Below are 20297 nucleotides of genomic sequence, written 5' to 3'. Positions count from 1 at the left end.
TTCCTAAATTGAAGAGAACAAACTCTAAAGTGGTAACCAAACCAGGGGCCAGAACAGACTTTTCCAACAGATAATAAACAGCAGAGCTTTGGTGTTGCCAAGAACAAAACCATGACATACGCTGGAAACAGATGCTGGGTTAATATCAAATTTATTTCATCAGTGCATTCGAAATTAAATCTAAACTACACCTTTGCCCATCAAGCTGAAAACAATGGATGCAGGGCCATCCTTAGCCTTTCTAGCACCCTAGGTGAAATGCTCTTACTTGCTAACATAAGACCAGTTCAGTGACCTTAAGCAGCTGCTTAGTTTTCCTATATGATATGGCCATGCCTGTGATGATGCGATCAGGGTGAGAGCTGTTCGGGTCCATTGTATCTTGCTTTCTTGGCTAGTCCGCCACATCCACAATCAATGGTGCAACATATGGTGAGTGGCGGATTCCAAACGAGAAACTAGGAGCTTGAGACCGAGTCATGACCACCTAAGGAAAACACAGTATAGTTTAGCCAATAGTGATTTGGATTACAACAAACTTAGAATTTGAACCAGTCAGCCCATCTAGTGTTTTTCTGCTGCAAAAAAAATCAATATTCAGTGCATTGTCTTATTTTAGGCAGGCCACATTGTTATAACATTTAATAATCAGGTCATACTTCTACTGTAAGTAAAGTAAGTATATGCTCACCATCTTTTGGACCACTAGCATCCAACTATTTTTTGAGAGTGCTAGCTATTGCTATTTTCTGGCCTCTCTGGTTGGTACTCCCCTGCATTATCCCTTCTCTTACCTTCTCGGGTTTGTAGGCTCCTGGCCCTGGTTTTTGCGTTGCGTCCCCAGGCATGGAGTTTCTGGCAGTCATGCTGTATTGAGGAGGCTTGTACTTATATAATGTTGGATCCACAACACGATAGGCTCCTGGACCAGGTGTCTAAAAACACAGAATAAATTGATATTTATAAAAAAATCTAATTAACTATTCAGTAATATTGACAGATAATAAAATAAAGATTCACTCACTTTCTGCAGGTCTTCGTGGAAGCTCCCAATCTTGCTTCTACCAGTCATGGAGTAGTTTGGGGCAGATGATCTATTAACTACATGTGTCCCAATGACAGAGGGGAGCTTATATGCCGCTGGACCTAGAGCAGAGATATGGTTTAAATATACCATAGTTTGTTAAAGTTTTTTTTTTTTTTTTTTTTTTTAAACTCTCATGAACCTTACCTATACGTATCTAAAGCAAGGTTAGCGTAAACCTTATCTTAAGAGATCAGATGGACTGTCTGATCCTCTTTATCAGATGTGAGGATCAAAAAGAGCCCTAATGTACACTATCAATGCCTCCCCCACAATAACTCACAAACAAACACACACCAATACACACAATCACTCACTTTACACCCTGATATCGTATTTAGGCCTATGTGAGCAGGCTGTCCCTGTTTGAAGAATTGGGACTGTCCTGGGGGGCTATTGGCCTCACCCCTGAGCCTGCACATGCCTGTTAAATTATTTGATATTGCCAGAATAAGAATTACTTAAATAACTACATTCATTTATTTATGACAGTGTCAACTGGTGTTATTGAAATCTAAACAGGTTATATCTACTGCTCCTCTGGTCTCTGGTTTCAGTTACCCAGGCAAAAATTAAATTAGGTTCCTTTGACAAGAGGTCCCTGTAGCAAACCCCTGACATTTCTGATCTTGCAAGACCTATAACTTGTGATATCTAACAATCCATTGTCACATGATTGGTCTATATATAAAATGATTACCTGTATAAAACAAACCAAGGTTCCTATATGGCAATTGTATCCCACCGTGTCATCAAAATGTCACAAAACATAAGTTAAAAAAATAAGACTCCAAGAATTATGCTTACTGTTTCCAGCTATGTGTGCATGACCACCTAATGTGATTGGCACTCAAGAGAATGTATATACCTGGTGTCTGATCATTGCTGAACATCTTTGTCCTTGCTCCCAGGGAATACCTTGGAGGAGAGGGGAATGCGGATTTCCCAGCACGCTCAGGAGCATAACTACCTTTAAAGGGAAAACATTATGTTTGAGATTTTGGTGGCATTTAGTATAATATTCACATCATGGAAGCTGAAATCTGTATAACAGTGTGGCAGTCAGTTCAACATTACCTAATTACCTGGAGGTATATATCTTAGGCTTGTGCATTTGTTTTCATGCAAACTTTATTTTTAACGAAAAATTGCCAATTTCTTGCGTTTGTATGAATCAACAAAAGCGAATAGGATCTCTGACGAAACTGACGAAAACAAACTGCCAAACTTCAAAAAAATTTTGTGATTCATCCATTCGTTGCCACGTGTAGCTGCCATTACACACGATTTTGGCACCATTACAAGCTGTTTTGGTGGGAGGGACTGTGTACAGGAGGGTACATGGCAATGATACAAGTAGCCAAACATGAGGTGGTCTCATTGATGGTTATGGCTGTGATTGATGAGTCCAACAACTGGTGGGAGTTTATCCTTACTTTTTTTACTCTGACCAATCAGAATTTACAAAGGAAGGGACAAGCATTGGATATTTATGTAAGCTGACGTAGAAGCAGTTACAGACTGATGGGAGTTGGGAGTGTGAGACAGTGACAGCTTAGCAGAGGCTGAGATTAATGCTCATTACCCCCCTGCCTTACTGCAAGTTAATTAAAAAGTTAAAGTTATTTAACCCCTTCCGTACCGGGACGTACCTGGTACTTCCTGGTTAACAGTCACCGGTAGACCGGGACGTACCAGGTACGTCTCCTCCAAAAAACGCCCCCACATCACCACAATCGCGGTGATCGTGGAGGCGCTGCTGCTGCCGTCTGCCCAGGACTCCTGGGCAGACAGCACAGCCTGTCTAAACCCGCCCCCAAGCCTACGATCACTCCCACGGAGTGATTTTGTAGGCAGAAACAGCGATTGCAGAAAAATCTGCAATCGCGGTTTCAGCTGCCACAGGCAGCTTCAGGGAATGGGGGGGGTGTTGAATGGGTCCCCACACAAGTGTGGGGACCTGATCCAACACCCCCCTGCTGCCTGATCGCTCCATGAGAGCGTCAGTGCAGCGTTAACCCCTTCAATGCCGCGATCGCGGCATTCAATGCCGCGATCGCGGCATTGAAGGGGTTAATTGCCATTTTGTAGGGGGCTCTGCTGCTGGTGGTCTGCCTGGAAGCCCAGGCAGACCAGCAACAGCAAAAACGACCCCCCAGAAGTCCTCTGATCAGTCCTGTAGGACTGATCAGAGAGACTCCTCCCCTACAATCTCCAGTCTATTGGAGATTGTGTCCCAGCTGCCAGAGGCAGCTTCAGGGACAGGGAGACAGGGTTCTTTGGTCTCCACATGAGTGTGGAGACCAGCCCCCACCCCCTCCCTTGCTCAGTTAACCCCTACCCCCCCTCTTCCTCAATTAACCCCTTCAATGCTGCGATTGTGTATGACCCCCATCGCAGCATTGCAGGGGTTAATATTAGTCCCCACAAGCTTGTGGGGACTAAATATCAGTCAATGCTGTGCTTCAATGGAGCATCAGCATTGAAAGAGTTAAAAAAAAATTAAAAAAATAATAATAATAAAGAAAAATAAAAAAAATTAAAAAATAAATAAAAAATAATAATAAAAAAAAAATAACAGCACTGACCTGAAAGTCCAGGGTGCTTCCAGGTCAAATGCTGGGCTGATCCGATCGCTCCTGGCCAATAGGAGTGATCGGATCATTATGGCAGCCCATGGATGACCCTGCTCTACAAAGAGAGAGGGGTCATCTAGGTTAATTATGAAAAAACACAAATTATTAATAAATAAAAAAATCATAATTATTACCTGATCACTTGTCGGTGACATTTTAAGTCGCTGATTATTGATCGGTCTCCCTGATTGATGTCAGCGGCCTAAACCTGTCACTTACAAGTAATCTGATAAAAAAAAAATATTAAAAAAAATGTAAATGCACATGTTCCAATTTTGCCCTCATAGCTTCCTCAAAAAATGCATGAACCATACATGTGAGGCCTTGTTGGAATCATGGGATGTTGGTGAACAAAATGTGGTGTTTTCTTCCACTGTTGCACTTATGCTGTGCAAGAAATTCAGTGCAACATTGAAATGTATGCGTTAAAAATGCAATAAAATAATTTCCCTGTGAAGTTTGGCAGACATCAGTGAAGAAATGGCTGGCTGAAAACTGTCAAAACTACCCTAGTTGAACACTTTGACTCATCTACTGTTCATAAATATATACTTTTATGGGGTAATTTACAGTGGGGGGCTTCCAAAATGTCCCAAATGGGATATGGGCCCAGGAAACCAATTTCTGAAAATTCCAAATTTGAAAACTAAAATGCACATGTTCCAGTTTTGCCCTCATAGCTTCCTCAAAAAATGCATGAACCATGCATGTGAGGCCTTGTTGGAACCGGGGGATGTTGGTGAACACAATTTGGTGTTTTTTTTCTGCAGTTGCACATATTCTATACAAAATATAATATAAAATCTAAAGCAACATTGCAACATATGCAAAAAAAACAAAAAAATATAAAAATACCTCAAAATTTGGCAGCAATTGGCGATAAAATCCCTGTTTGAAAAGTGTCAAAATGACCCTAGTTGTACACCTTGACTTATCTACTGTTCATAAACATATAATTTTGGGGGGATAATCAGTATCTGTGACGACTATTGCAGTTATTAGACTACCATGCCAAATTTGAAAAAAATTACATTTCAAAAACGTAATGCATGCCTTGCAATATTTGCCCTATACCGGTCAAAATAGATAAAAATCCTGGCCATGTTGGGTGGTTTCCAAATCAGGACAACTTAATGAATATATTTGGGATAATTTTTTCCCATTGGTTCAATGTGTGTACAATTTGTATGTATACAAAACTGTAAAAAAATGCTTTTTTTTTCATTTTTTCCCCACTTTTTCCAGTTTATTTCAAACAAAACAATGTACTACCCAGCTTAATATGGTTTCAAATGAAAGCCCTACTTGTGCTGAAAAAAACAATATATGATTTGTGTGGGTGCACCAATTGATAAGAGAGAAATTACAGTTGAAGAAAGACATGGCAAAAACACAAAAACGGCTCTGGTCCTTTAGCGACACGTTAGTATCAAAATCCCGGTCCTGAAGGGGTTAAGACAGTTGCCCATTTATGCTTCTAGCCAAAATTGTAATTAGTGGACAAGTTAACTTTTGTATTGCCTTTTTATCATATCAGCTATTATTTGTCATTGATTAATAAACATACCTGGGAACTTCTGGGTTCTGGCTACCTGGAGCCTACCCTTGCGGGACATCGCCAGGACTGCCCACTGTCCCGCTGATGACAGTGGTTGCTCCTGCTGACATTGGGGTTGTTCCCATTAATGTCAGTGACATCCTGGGAAACACCCCCATATATATATTGTTAACATTTGCTAGTTTAATTATAGAAACGTAAAACATAAGGATTCAGGAAAAAGGACAGATCTACTTGAAGATCAAGGTTTTTGGACCCCTCACAGATATAAGTATCTCTGTTTACAGAAACGTCAGTCCCCAAGGACCAAAAACAGGCCCACTTTCCCATAAGGATTTCAATCCTGTATACCTGGCCCAGGGGTCTGGAAGATACTGAAGTCTTTAGGTCTTCCATAGATGGAGTATGCAGGTGTGCCTTCCTTTCCCCGAACTGTCATGTTTGCCGGTACAAGATACTCTGGGCCAGGAGAGCAGTCATCCATGTATTTAAAACGACGGGTACCAAAGCTGAAAGCTGGAGCCCGGAACTTACTGGGGTCATGGTTAGTATAGCCTTTGGAAAAAAAGGAACAGGAAGTCATATATTTTGGATCACATATTTTATTTTCATGTGAGTTCTTAACGGAGTTGCGTTTCACCATCACAGAGAGTGATTGAAAAATAGAAACTATTAAGCATTGGACTGCATTGTCTGTTATAAATCTGTGTCTTCCTTTCCCATCAAACTCTTACATAAAGAGAAATCTGTGATAAAACCCATCACAAATCCCTCACGTAATCTAGATTGAAGAGGACACCTACAAGAGACTAAAAAAGCTACTGGAGAAAGGTTAAAGAAGATGAACAGAGCGAAACTAGGCACCCCCATTACACTATTTCCATATAAATGTACAGGATAGATAGATAGATAGATAGATAGATAGATAGATAGATAGATAGATAGATAGATAGATAGATAGATAGATAGATAGATATACATATATAAAAAATGCCTTATTTACCTGTATTCCCGGGCAGGCCATATTTAGGACCCGGGCTGCTGTACAGAGCTGCTATAGGACCTCTTGGTCTGTGAGGCTTCCATGTTCCAATTTGCACTTCGCTAACCATGGTGCGGACCAGTGACCAGACTGACTTTATATGGTTAATCAGACAGCTGCACCTGTAAATAGACATATAGTGACATCTCAGCTGAAGTGATTTCCTAAAACTTTCAGCCGCAAGGTGTACATCATCACTGATGATCCGTATGAACTAAAAATGGATTGAGTCACATGTGAGTTCATTTTTTTTTTTTTTTTTTTTTTATTATGAAAATACAAAAAGACTTACAGGTGAATGCATAAATACATCAGTACATCAACAAAATTTGAACAGATACATAAATACATAACATAATTTAAGACAGACATACAGTTTTGGATTCCAATTGACAGCCTCAATTGCCACGTATTTCAAAAAAGTGAAGTAAATAAATAAAAATACGAGGACAATACTACTTCTTCATATCAATGTGTTATTGACTCTACTGGGATATTGTTAAAGCTCTGTTTCTTTCAATCTGCAGAAATATAACTGCAGAAGAAGAAATTAAAGGATTGCAGTTCTTTATTAATCCATTTTACCTTCTTGCAGCAATTTTATCCAGTTTTCCCAGGCTTCTGACCCAGCTTTATTCCCTCTATCATATAACAGAAGCAATTTTTCCATATAGCATTGATGCATAATTTGGACTTTTATTTTTATCCAATTAATTGGATCAGAGGTTCTCCAATTCCTAGAAATAATTATTTTGACTGCTGTTAAGACATGTATTAAGAACTGCAATTCCTGAATAGATATTTTAGGTAAATTTAGATGTAATAAAACTCTTTCTGGTGTTAGTCCCCAATGTGATCCAAACAGTTTAATAAGCTTGTTAGATAATTCTTGCCAAATTCTATTTATCAAAGGACAGCTCCACCAAATATGGATCATATCTCCTTTATGATACCCGCATCTCCAACAATTCGCCAAATTATTGGGGGAGATTTTTGCCAATGTTGTAGGCACTAAATACCACCGGTTCATCAGTTTATATTGCATCTCATTAAGGTTCAAACAGTGTATATTTTTATACGATACATATAATGATTTATTCCATTCTTCCGGTTTAATTATGATATCTAACTCTCTCTCCCATTTTTTAATTGCTGGGGGGATACATTCCCTTTTAAGTAGCGTTATCAGAGTTAGTGCTTTTGACAACAATTTTTTTTGTGAATCCCCTACTACTAGGTCACTTAACAGTTTTTGTACTTTTACATTTAAATTCCAATTTATCGATTTTAGTAAAAAACTTTTAACTCTTAAATAATTATATACTTCACCTTCTGGCAGATTAAGTTCTATTTGAAGCTGAGAGAAGGGCTTCACATTAGAGCCATTGATTAAATCTTTAATTCTATAAGGACCTCCTTGTAGCCAAGTTTTTAAATTAATATTATCCATTAAATTTTCCATAATATCCAACGGTAAATCTATTATGATCTTATTTTTTAACCCTAACTTGCTTCTTACCCAAATCCAATTCGTATACAGTTGTCTTAAAACTAAGCTATTTATAGTTGGAATTAATTCTATCGCTCTCTTGTAGGGGACCCAGAACAGAGTTTGTAGCGCTTTAACAGGATATATTTTTATAGTCTCACCTCTATACCAAGCCTCCTGCCTAGATTCCTTTCTCTGTGATATACTAGCATGCATTAACAGGGCTGCTTGTGAATATTCTTGGATTAGTGGAACACTTAATCCTCCTTGGTCTTTCTTTTTTGTAATCAATTTAGCATTTAGTCTCGGTTTCCTACCTCCCCAAATAAATCTATTTATAGCGCCCTGAATTAGATCCAGCCAACTGTAAGGTATATTTAGTGGAATCATCCTAAACAAATATATAAATTTGGGTAAAATATATGCTTTCACCACATTTATCCTCCCCCACCAAGAGATAAATAGGTTTCGCCATTTTTTAAAGGATAAATTCATTTCTTTAATCATGGGGAGTAAATTTTTTTCAACCCATGTACTTGGAGTATTTGTAATTTTAAGACCTAAATAAACTAAAGTATCATTTGTACAACCGAAACCAATTCTCTCAATTTCTTTCTTTTGTATTTCACTAAGATAGGAAGATAACACTATTGATTTGTTTATATTTAGTTTATAGTTAGAAATAAAACTAAATCGATCTATTTGCTTAATGATCTGATTCACTGAATTCACTGGATCTTTAATTGTAAGTAATATATCGTCTGCGTAAAGTTTGATTTTTTGTATTTCACCCTCTCCACAGCCCACTATCCCAGGATTACTTCTAATATCTCTTGCGAGAGGTTCTAAGGATAGGACGTAGAGCAGTGGTGAAAGAGGACAACCTTGTCTTGTCCCATTAGACAACAAAAACCAATCCGATTTAATTCCTGATCCAATTACTCTGCCTCTCGGGTTCTTATAAAGGGCCATTATCGCTTGGTGAATCTTACCTTTTATCCCAAATGCTTTTAATGTTTCTGCTAGGTATCCCCAGCTGACCCTATCAAAGGCTTTCTCAGCATCTAATGATAGGGTCAGCTGAGGAATTTCAGTTTGTATATTATCTTCCAAAATTCCCAATAACGCTCTTATGTGATTAGATGCAGAACGTCCCTTAATAAATCCAACTTGGTCTGTATGGATCAGCTGCGGTAACACCATGTTTAGTCTTTGAGCTAATATACCTGCATATATTTTTGCATCTATATTTAAAAGAGATATGGGTCTATAACTGGTTATCTTATCAGGTTCCTTCCCTACTTTAAGAATTGGCATAATATTGCCTCTCAAGAACTCTTCAGGGAGCACCCCCTTATCCATCCCTTCATTATAAGCTCGGACTAGACATGGTGAAATCTCCTCGATAAATATTTTATAGAATGTAGCATCGAACCCATCTGGTCCAGGGGATTTTTTTTCCCGCAATCTATGTATTTCTTTATGGACCTCATCTAAAGATATTTTTTCATTTAAAGTATCCAAATCATATTTAGGGAGTTTAGGAAGTGTTCTATCCGCAAAAAAAATTTTTACGTCTAATTCTGTAGATTCATTGGGCAGATTATATAACTCCTCATAAAATTCGTTAAAAGCTTGACCTATCTCAATAGGGGCTAGGAGAATTTTTCCTTTATGTACAATTCTAGTAATCATCTTATCTTCCCTTTTCTTTTTTAATTGATTGGATAACATTTTATCTGCCCTATTTCCTTTATAGTATCTTTTTGATTTCAACGTCATCAAGGCTCTATTGGTATTCTCTAGTAATATATGGTTAATTTTATCATTTATTTCTTTAATTCTCATGGCGTTATTTTTTTCAGGATTCTGTTTATTAAGTTTATTAAGATGAAAAAGAGTGATATATAAATCAGATATTTTAGCTCCCGCTTTTTTTTTTGCATATGCTCCCAATTTAATAAAATGTCCCCTTATAACTGCCTTGAATGCACACCAAAGATTTAGGGCTGAAATGTTATCCACATCATTTTCCTTAAAATAAAGCTGGGATACTTTTTTTATATATTCAATGTCTTCTGATTTTTCCATTAATTTATGATTCAATCTCCAATCTGTTCTAAATTTTTCCCCCTTCTCTTCCAAATCCATAGTAACTAAATTATGGTCAGACCATGTTGTTTCATGTATTTTAGTATTTTTTGCTTTTAGTGCTAAGTTACATTCTCCCAAAATTAAATCGATACGCGAATATGAATTATGTGTTTTAGAAAAACATGTAAAGTCTTTTTCTATAGGATGGGCTATTCTCCAAATATCAAGTAACGCGTGTGCTTTTAACAAAGCTTGGAATCTCTGCGCTTGAAGGAGGAGATTTTGATCCTTAATAATTCTCTTTGAAGACATTTTATCTAAAGAGTAATCTAATATGCAATTGAAGTCTCCCATCCATATTAGAAAACCTTGTTTTACCTTCTGAACTTTCCCTAAAAGATTAGACAAGTATCGAACTGGAGAGGTATTAGGTGCATATACATTTACTAATGTGAATAATATATTATTAATTTCAACAATAGCAATAATATGTCTGCCATCAGGATCAGTTTCTACGTATTTAAATTTTAAATCCAGCTCTTTAGAAAATAATATGGCTACTCCTCTTTTTTTCTTTGTTTTTATTGATGCCTGTATGGAATACGGATATCTCTGATTTCTTAAGGTATTATTATCCACCAGGCGCCAATGTGTTTCCTGAAGGAAAAATATATTTATTTTTTCTTGCCATAACCTTTGCAATACTATATGTTTTTTTTGGGTCGAATTAAGGCCTTGGGTATTTATCGTGCCGAACCTAATCATCTTTAATTAATTTAACAATCTTACTTATTCTCCCAATGAGTCTCACATTGTATGTCCTTCGTATAACATAAACTTGGAATCCACAAAAAAACAAAACAACAATTAAAAACATTAAACAGATTTGTAGGAGTAACATCCACTGATGTATTCGCCTACAGCCGCACAAATTCTCCCCTCTGATAGTGCGGATAATTAATGCCATCAATCAGATGACAATTGGAGTCTAGGTGTAGGTTATAAAATTATCAAATATGTATATATATGCCCATATTATCCCTAAGAAAATAAGGAGAAGAAAAAAAAAAAAAAAAAAAAAAAAAAAGAAATATATATAATATACATCATAAAGTGTATTAAATGTAAATTAATTTAGTTAGGAGTATTCGTGTCAAAAAATTCATATCACAATATGTTGCTTATGCTATTAATATCAAATTTTTTCATAAAAAAAAAAAAAAAAAAAAAATAAATAAATAAATTTAACAACAAAGCAGTTTTCAAAAAAACTAAGTGTTGCCTATAAATCAAGTATCTAATAAATCTCAAAAAGTGTATTAAGTCTCCATTATTGAATTGTCTCGCTCTAATTACTTATTAAGTAGCTGAGCATACTCGTGCCCAAAATTCACATCTCAGGTGTCATAAAGTGCATTAAGTGCAAATTATTTTAATTATCTCGTGCCAGTTACCTATCAAATAGCTAGGGATATTCTTGCCCAAAATTTATATCTCATATATATTACTTAACGTGTTTTAACAGTGAAAAAAAAAAAAAAATAAAAAAAAAAAAAAAAAAAAAAAAAATAAATATAAAACATCTAATATATCTTCCTCTTATTCTCAAATTAATTCGTCTTGCACGGTCTTCAAAATCTGCAATTTTCAATTCCAAAGCCTCTATTTTTGTAGTATTCTGTGTAATATTATCTTGATGCGACAGATCCTGTATAGTTAAATGTTCTAATTTCTCTTCATTTTTTTTCACCCGTGTAGCAACGGATAGTAAGTCAGTTCTTATTCCCTGCATCTGTATTTGTATTTCTGATTTTATTTTCTCAAACTGATCATCCAGCGCCATTTTAAGTTGCTCTTGAATTATAGGGGTTAAATCTCCTCCCGATGCTGAATTAGTTTTTTGATATATTTCCTCCCCCAGACTTGTATTCAATGTTTGTTCCAATACTGATCTTTCATTCTCGGGTTTAGAGGAGTGTGGTGAAAAAAAAGATAATCTTTTCTCAGGTCTGTCTTTTTTCTCATCCCTTTTCTCTCTTCTAAGGGATTTCTCAGAGGGCTTTTTTGCCGCCATATCAAAGATTTTTTTTTTTTTTTTTTTTTTCCCTTTTTTTTATTATTCTTTTTTTTTTTTTTTTTTTTTCCTTTCCTTCCTCTTTCCCTTCTTCTTTCTTTCCTTTTTTCCCTCCTTTTCTTTTCTTATTTTATTTCCCCTTTCCTTTCCCTCTCTTTTTCTTCTTCTCTATTCCTTCTCTAGATGCAATTTGGCTAATATATCATATGTAGCATATAAAATTTATATATGTTCGGCATGTATAATAAATAACAATCAATCCATAAGAGAATATCAAATTTCATCCCATAATTAATAATAGTCCATAAAAAAATATCAAATTTCGTCCACGAAAAAATTCATCAAAAAAGGAAAAAGAAGAAAGAGAAAAAAAAGAGAAAATCCACTTAGCTGAGTAGTATCTCCGATTCAAAATGTCCGTATCCAGTGTCTAAAAATCACCCTTTCAAGGCCTCAATCAGCAGGTACATCAGGACGCAGACTCCACAGGCTCCACAGGTCACACGGCCGTCCACTACCGCATGCAGATCTCCCACTGCACTGAACCAGGTCGCAGCCCAACTCACCGCTCTCTCACCGTGGGAGCAGCCTCGTAGAGAGCTTCAGTGGCGGCAGCCGTAACGCTTACGGCGATGGAAGCCGCCACAGCGACCAGAAACGCCAGGATCACCGCAGCCCGGGGATCCCAGCGGTCCCGGCATTCACAGCTCCGACGAGCTCAACTCCGGCGGCCGCCACTACAGTCACAGCAGCGCAGCGACGCGACAGCTACCGCAGTCGTAGTCCCGGTCGTAGTCCCGATCCAGGCACACACACTGGACGACAACGGCGGCGACGGCGGCGGCGGCGGCAACAGCAAAAGCCGCAACAGCAGAGCAGCGGCACCCTATGTGTATCCGGCAGGGGACTCTCGGTACGCCGCAAACCAGCTGGGCCTCTCCTACCCTAGACTCCGTTGCCACGAGCGCGGCACGCGCGCGTGCTACGTCATGACTCCACCCCCATCGAGTTCATTTTTTTTTAATATTTTTGACATACTATTGTCATTACCATCTGAACACGGTAATGGTTCAGTGAATGCCAAATCTTGTAATGACTTAATGCCAACATTTTGCCACATTGTGTGGTAGCATTATTCCTTTCACGAATCCCAAACAGGAAAATTACATATTTCTCCTTTTAATGCAGCATAAAATATACAGGACTGAGTTGTTTCCAAGGATGGTAAGCAGTTAGTTCCATATGTCTGGTATATAAAGGACGTGTCTTCATGATGGCGCTACAAATTGTTAGACAAGCTGTTGCCATTGGTCACTGATTTGAAAATGATTTGTTTACACAACAGATCCTACTGTTTATCACCAATAGTAAGAGTCTATTGTATACAGTAAGTATTAGTGCATGGACAAACACACTTGGAAACCCACAATTACACACAAAGCCCACAAAGCTAATTCTATCCCATTGACATCAAGCTGGCGGGAAGAGGATATGGATGACTTAATAATAAGGCAACTGAATCAAATGGACATTGAAATGGAGCAAATACCCATCAACAATTAAAAACCATGGTGAACAAATACAAAAAAATAAACAGATCTGGTTGCACACAATGTACATATCTAGCCACCAGTGCCCATTGGAAACATGGAGGTCTTTCCGCAAATAAATTAGTGTTTCAAATTCTTGTGACAGTAGAAGTATTATTAAACACTCACCTACAGACACCAGACAAGCCAGAAGGCTTGTTTTTTCCCTCAGAAATCTCATGGTGCTTTCACATCCACAAGGGATTCTGGGTAGGCACATGCAAATAAGGTTTACAATGATCACCTTTTACCCACCATAACTTATGTAATGGAAATTCTTGTGACAAAATATTTACAAGTTGTTCACATATCAAAATAAAGCTTCTATCAAAATATAAAACGATAAAAGGACCTAAATGGGTCTGAGCTGCTGGTCTGTGATTTTTAAAATCACAAGGAGTTTTATAAAGTTTTTCTTGTGGCTATTTTCCAGTTCTTAGTTAAAACAAAAAATGGACATTATCATTATTTTAATGAATTAATATTTTTCCCTCTCCCTTCCGATCCCACAGTGATCAGGGAGCAGGGTTCACACTGTGATCAGTAAATGGAGCTCTGCAGCAAGGGGTCCTGCGACTTACTCTGAGAGAGCACTGGCGCCACACGCCAACGGGAGGCAGCAGACGTCAATCGTGCCGGGGATGAAAAAAATCAATGCTGGTTCTGGATATACTGACTGGATTTGGTTAAAGTACTTTATTCAAACACCGCCTCGTGTATCTGTCAGCATGGCACCGCACACATTGTAAATAGCGTGTAATAATTGTGAACGCGTTGCACTTACGGAGTCACGGCGATCTGTCAGGGGTGTAGATGCGTTGAAACCTACCGGCGTCAGAGGAACTTGTCCGGGTTTAAAAGGCAGGCTTTGAAGATCAGCGAATAAAACGAAAATTCCCAGGAGACCGCAGTGGCCCAACCCGTGCCCACAGCGGACTGGCCGCTAAACTAAAGGACCGGCTCTAGAGAACAGAGTTTAGCCTGCTTATTGTTTATCGTTACCTGGAAACAGAACTTTGGGCAACCGCTGCCACGACAACGACGCGGAGCTCAGGGGTGAGGGGCACAAGCCCAGCACTAGGGGCTACAATAAAATATATACATTACCCTTATCATTATTATAACCACATTTATATACTACAACTACTTCTCTGTCATATAAATATAGAAATACGGTATATATATAGAAAGCTTACTTAAGACTGACACTAGGTAAACCATTTTAATGACATCAGTTAAAATCATGTATATTATTTGGTAAGATACATTTAGGTTAAAACAAATCTAATTGACCGTTTGTGTATAGGGAGACATATGAGTGATTTTAATAGATGTACATTGTCACATAAACCATAAGGTACTTTGACAGTATGATGTCACAGGACAACCCATGATGATATCGAAAAGCAATCAACTTTGGTGAATACTAAAGTTCACTGGCTGCCACTGAGAAGGAAGTACTTAAAGCTGAAGTTTTACCATTTGTCTGGACTCTTTCATTTGCCCTGGGCCACCAGCCACGTTGCCCGGTTCAAACTGACAACAGAACTTGCCTGCTTCTGAAGGATCTATAGTGGTCAAGCTATTTGTAGAATAGTTCCATGGTGAATATTTCCTTTTTATGGCATTCCCAATATTTGGTGGTGACAAGTTCAGCCAAATTGTTCTACTAATCTGGATAATAATAATAATTAAAATAATAAGGAATACCTTCATATAATCATATTATCTTTACTAGAATATTTTCCAAATCAAAAAGAAATGAAAAAAACTGGCGCCTTACTGTGAATAGTCTTATACACCACCTAGTGGAGAATAGAAGTAAAGTCTCATTCATTGTAACAACGTAAATAATTGCATATCTTATTATATTTTAATAAACCTTTTGTAAATGAACACCAGTCTCTGAATGGGCATTCTCTTTAAACGAAATTTTTACTTAATGGGGTATTTTTAATATATTTAATGGGTAAGAAGGTATTTGAATTACTGGTTTAGTCCAAAAACTCTATTCTCCTTCAAATACTTGTAGATAATTGTGCGAAATGTGTAAATTACCATGTACAACATTTATTTACTTTTCTATTATTATTATTATATTTTTGTGAATATTTTGTTTTCATATTATCCATTTGCATTGCAAGTAATATAGAGATTTTCTTGCAAATGAAGATTTTTTTTTAAATTGAAAGGTCTTTGTCTCAGAACATAATTCATGAGTAAAAACTGTATTTACATATGCACAGCAATATTACCGGGAAAATAAACTGATATTGCGCAAAAAAGTTAGTGATATCATTAGCGATATTGTGATAAAGAACTACAGACGGCATTAACAGCAGATGTCATTAACGATGGGAAATATGGGCAGGTTGTATACAGTATATACCTGCTTTAGCTAAGGTGTTTTGGCAAACAATTGCTTGTGCATCTGTTGCCATAGCAACACATACAGGTCCTCAACTACATTAGATCTCTAAAGAAGTTATTAAACTGCTCATTTCATATTTGAACACACAAGCACCTGGCCTTTATTGTTACAGCCCCCTAGGAATGAAGTTTGTAAGACAGCAATATGATAATTTTAGAACATATTACATGGCATATTATATATCCTTGTTACGTTACTTAACACTTCCTCACATTTTAAAACTGCAGGAGGACCTTACGCCTCCTTTTTCATTCCCACCTCTCACCCTTTGCCATCTCTAACTTCACACCCTTTGCCCCATATATGTTGCTACTACTACTTGCGCGTTAAACATTGAGGGAGCAATGTGCTTAGGTGTTAGAATGAAATATTAATATGACAGTCATTCCTCCATACTTATTCATGAAAATAGGCCTGTTCACTTTGTTAGTTTATGTTGCCCTGTTGATAAGTTTGTAGAAACAACATTAGAGGTTAATAGAGAATATATCCATGGATCTACACAGATGAGTAAATTGCTTCGGTTAGTCCTTTTATGTGGATAGGTCCCAGCGGCAGAACATTAACATATCATTCCCACCAAACGTCTCCATTTTCTAATCCTCATGTTTTTGTCTTCCATGGTTCCATTCATGAACACTTCCTTAGTTAGTACATTGCTGATGCTGCAACTTAATCATTTTTTTAATTATTTTATTATTTAAGCAAGATTGAAGGACAATACGTTTAGATCTGATCGGTATGTGGATTCCAATAAACTGAGATACGCCTGTCTTGTGTAAGAAATGAAATAGAACTCTTGTTGCAATGATTTTTAAATTTTTTAAATTGCATAATCTATGTGCTGCCAAACAATAGCATGTTTATGTTATATACCCCAAGCATATGTTATATACCCCTAGGTTGTTTCGCAGCTGGGAAGTAGTTTGCATTATGAAATCTTGCAACACATTGTACTGTTTCTCTCTGCACTATAGCTGTTGTCCTGTTTGATACGCTCTTCCGTCATCTGTCTAGTCTATCAAATATTAATTGTCATGCTTATGATCATGCTTGTGTTGTTTCACAGTTATTGTAAATTCACATTGTCTGTGTACTGCATTATGTTAATACTAACAGATGCTTGGGCTACGCTACATTTAAACCTTTAATTTAAATCATAAAATCTATCCAAGTATCCTTTTATCTCATTATTCATTCTATTGCTATTCAATTTCAGTCCCAGACCTTTTACGAAGTCCTGCTAAAACTCACAGTGATTCTTAATGTTTCTGTAGCCTTATTTTTATAGTCTCCTAGCCCTACCCACTCTTTGAGACACCCCCTAGACACTGGTGCCCTATAAATGAATAAATAAATAAAAAACAGATGGAAGTGGCATGAGACCCCATGCCATGTCTCATAGTTATTGGTCCTCCTTTTCTCTTATATCATACATATAGTCTGCTTGGCCTACACTGGGCACTTGTAATATGGAAGAATTGACAGTCAGGAACAGTTAGCCAGGAAGTGGAATGCACACAAATATTTGAGGCCATAAAGGTTCAGAAACATGAAGCCATTCTAGTTTTCCCATACTTTAGTACTAGAGGTTTTCATACCTCCCAACATTTCAAAATGTGAAAGAGGGACAGTTTTTTTTTGAAATCTCGCGGAACTCGCCAATACAAGCTATTGCACTTTAAAATGTCTGGCTTGCATCGCCACTTAAAACACGCTTCGTTTTTGTCAGCACAGTCATGCATATTAAAACACATTGAACTGAATTCCCATAAGGCTCAGCCAGACATACTACTTCCATGATGCTGGCTGAGCATCATGGGAAGTGCAGCAACAGTAAAGCTGCAGATTCTAGCTGTGAACTAAAATTCCCATGATTCTCAGCCAGCCAGGTGTCCCCCATAATGCTGGCTGAGCATCATTGGAAGAGTAGTCCACAGCAGCAGAGATTTTTTTTAATTTAAAAAGGCTAATGGTAGCCTCCCTCCAAGGACCCCTACACACCGCCTTTACACACACCTGCCCATAAACACACATATACACATACACTGCCTTTACACACACATATACACTGCCCTTACACACACATATACACGTACACTGCCCTTACACACAATTATACACATACACTGCCCTTACACACACATTTACATGTACACTGCCCTTACACACACACACACATACATGTACACTGCTCTTACACACACACATATACATGTACACTGCCCTTACACGCACATATACATGTACACTGCCCTCACACACACACACATATACACTGCCTTTACACACACATATACATGTACACTGCCCTTACACACACATATACACTGCCCTTACACACACATATACATGTACACTGCCCTTACACACCAGCTAACAAATAACTATACTGCTCTTACACACACCGGCCCATACACATACACAAGCTTACAAACACATACATACACATACACTGACCTTACACCCCTTTCTCCCCATCTCTTAGCTCTTCCTCCATCCTTCTTCCTTTTTCCTCCAGCCTCCATCCTGCATCCTCACTTTACTGCTCCCTCTTCACTATGCGCCGCCTATTGCTGTAGAGCACAGGGATGGCGTCATATCCCCGCGCTCTGCATTATTTGCCGGCGCGTAGTGATTAGGGAGCAGTAAAGTGAGGTCTGACAGAGACTACCACTATATATATATGTATATATATATATATATATAATATTTTGGGTCCCTGTGTACCCATGTGTAATACTTCTCTAGCCCTGAATTTCTAATAACCAGCAGTGTGGACCCAATACAGTGGTTGGCTCACCCAACTGACTTTTTTATTGTCTAATATCTATGATGTGTGCATCTATTCAGTAGCAATCTCAGATACAGGATTCTATACTGTAATTAAGCTTTAATTTCATTTATTGGCAAACTTTCTAAAACAAATTGGTTTGATTTACCATTAAACATGGTCAGTTTAAAATTGATAAATGCAAACCTTTAAGTAGTAAACTACCATAGCCATTAAAAAACCTTTACTTTAATTTGACAATACATGAGTGTAGCATACGTACTTATGTATAGATACAACGACAACAGTAAATGGGAGTTTATTAAAACATTACTATACAATTGCATGCAACATGATGTTAAATGCAGAAAGAAACCCTTTGGTGATTATGGACATATGCCTATTGTGTATAAAACAATCCACAAAAGCAACTTTGTGTGGTGTCAGTGACCTGTGGATGGAATACAGTGTGTACAAGTCTCAGGAACTACCATTCTGTTTCAGGTTAAATCCAACTGTACCAAAGGACATTGCCCTACAGTTAATGAATTCCAAAAAAAGTTAATGAAAATGAGGACATAACCTACTAGTAGCCCACTAAATCCAGGAGAGGAATATGACAGGTTACTATTTATCCACCTTTCCTTCCCTCGAAAAGGTGGCTCGTATGGTTAAAAGTTCAAAAAGGGTGGTTATGCATGATGAATGTTTATGAGATGCATCAGTGTACATATATGTATGTATATTCTTATATAGGGTAAGAGTCATGAATCTCCCCTCTACCTCAATATTAAGCAACTATTAGGATGTAGGTCTCACTGCAATAACTGCTTGGGGATTTGGGGGGCTGAGGTGGTTGCCACTGCTGCTGCTGTTGAAGGCGGTTGAAGGGAAGAAGTATCATTGTAATCCTGAACATGTCCCGTGACAGCCTGACAAGGTGTATGTAAATCTACAATGTGACACTCGCATGTATATCGACCCTGATTTCTCACTTGGTGGCACCAAGCAATGAGCTATGATAAATGTCTATTCATTTGTGTTTTATAGGCAATAACAAGAAAGAAAATAAACAGGCAGATTCTCTTAATTTGTATTAATCCAGACGAAAAAAAAAATCTAATTTTTAAGAAAAAGCAAAAAAAAAAACAAGATCCCAAGCAGGTTTAAATGTAGTTTTTGTAGGAATTTATATTTTTTTTTCACTAGGAAATAGAAATAAGGGTTTAACTACTGTGGATTGCCGCATTTGGGATCTTTTTTTAATTTAAATGACGGCCTGAGGCACCCTACCCAGGAGGCAATGATTATTTTAGTGGAGTTCTACTCTCTATTGAATATATTTTCATTTTTAGCCTGATAAGTATGTGGTGGATAGTATATTTTCCCCAGTATTCCCTTCAGTCAAGTTGTGGCACGTGCTCACTATATATACAAATCACAGAAGTTCAATGCTAAACTACTGCAGCTTTGACCCAGGTAGGAGCACCCAGAGCAAATATATCCAGAGACCTTGAACTGTTAGAT

The 20297-nt window shown here is 37.6% G+C and overlaps 1 protein-coding gene across 3 annotated transcripts; it reads right to left on the bottom strand.

Moving 5' to 3' along the window:
* Positions 1 to 134: 134 nt before the first annotated feature.
* On the bottom strand, positions 135 to 14539 carry ODF3B (outer dense fiber of sperm tails 3B). Of its 3 annotated transcripts, none has more exons than XM_053464445.1 (7): positions 14396 to 14539; positions 6282 to 6442; positions 5630 to 5833; positions 1953 to 2054; positions 1025 to 1146; positions 795 to 935; positions 135 to 487 (listed from the first exon to the last, which is right to left on the bottom strand). In XM_053464445.1, exons 2-7 carry the CDS (start codon positions 6388 to 6390, stop codon positions 395 to 397), a joined length of 771 nt encoding a protein of 256 aa, XP_053320420.1. In that variant the 5' UTR covers positions 6391 to 6442; positions 14396 to 14539; the 3' UTR covers positions 135 to 394. The 3 variants fall into 3 exon arrangements, with proteins under 3 accessions (XP_053320420.1, XP_053320421.1, XP_053320422.1); XM_053464446.1 differs by having other exon boundaries at positions 14351 to 14431; XM_053464447.1 differs by lacking the exon at positions 14396 to 14539 and adding an exon at positions 14244 to 14377.
* Between the last annotated feature and the right edge of the window lie 5758 nt (positions 14540 to 20297).

The sequence above is a fragment of the Spea bombifrons genome, chromosome 4, assembly GCF_027358695.1.
Source record: "Spea bombifrons isolate aSpeBom1 chromosome 4, aSpeBom1.2.pri, whole genome shotgun sequence".
Taxonomy (NCBI): Eukaryota; Metazoa; Chordata; class Amphibia; order Anura; family Pelobatidae; genus Spea; species Spea bombifrons.
Note: the sequence above shows the minus strand (reverse complement) of the source record. Positions and strands in the feature narration are given on the sequence as shown.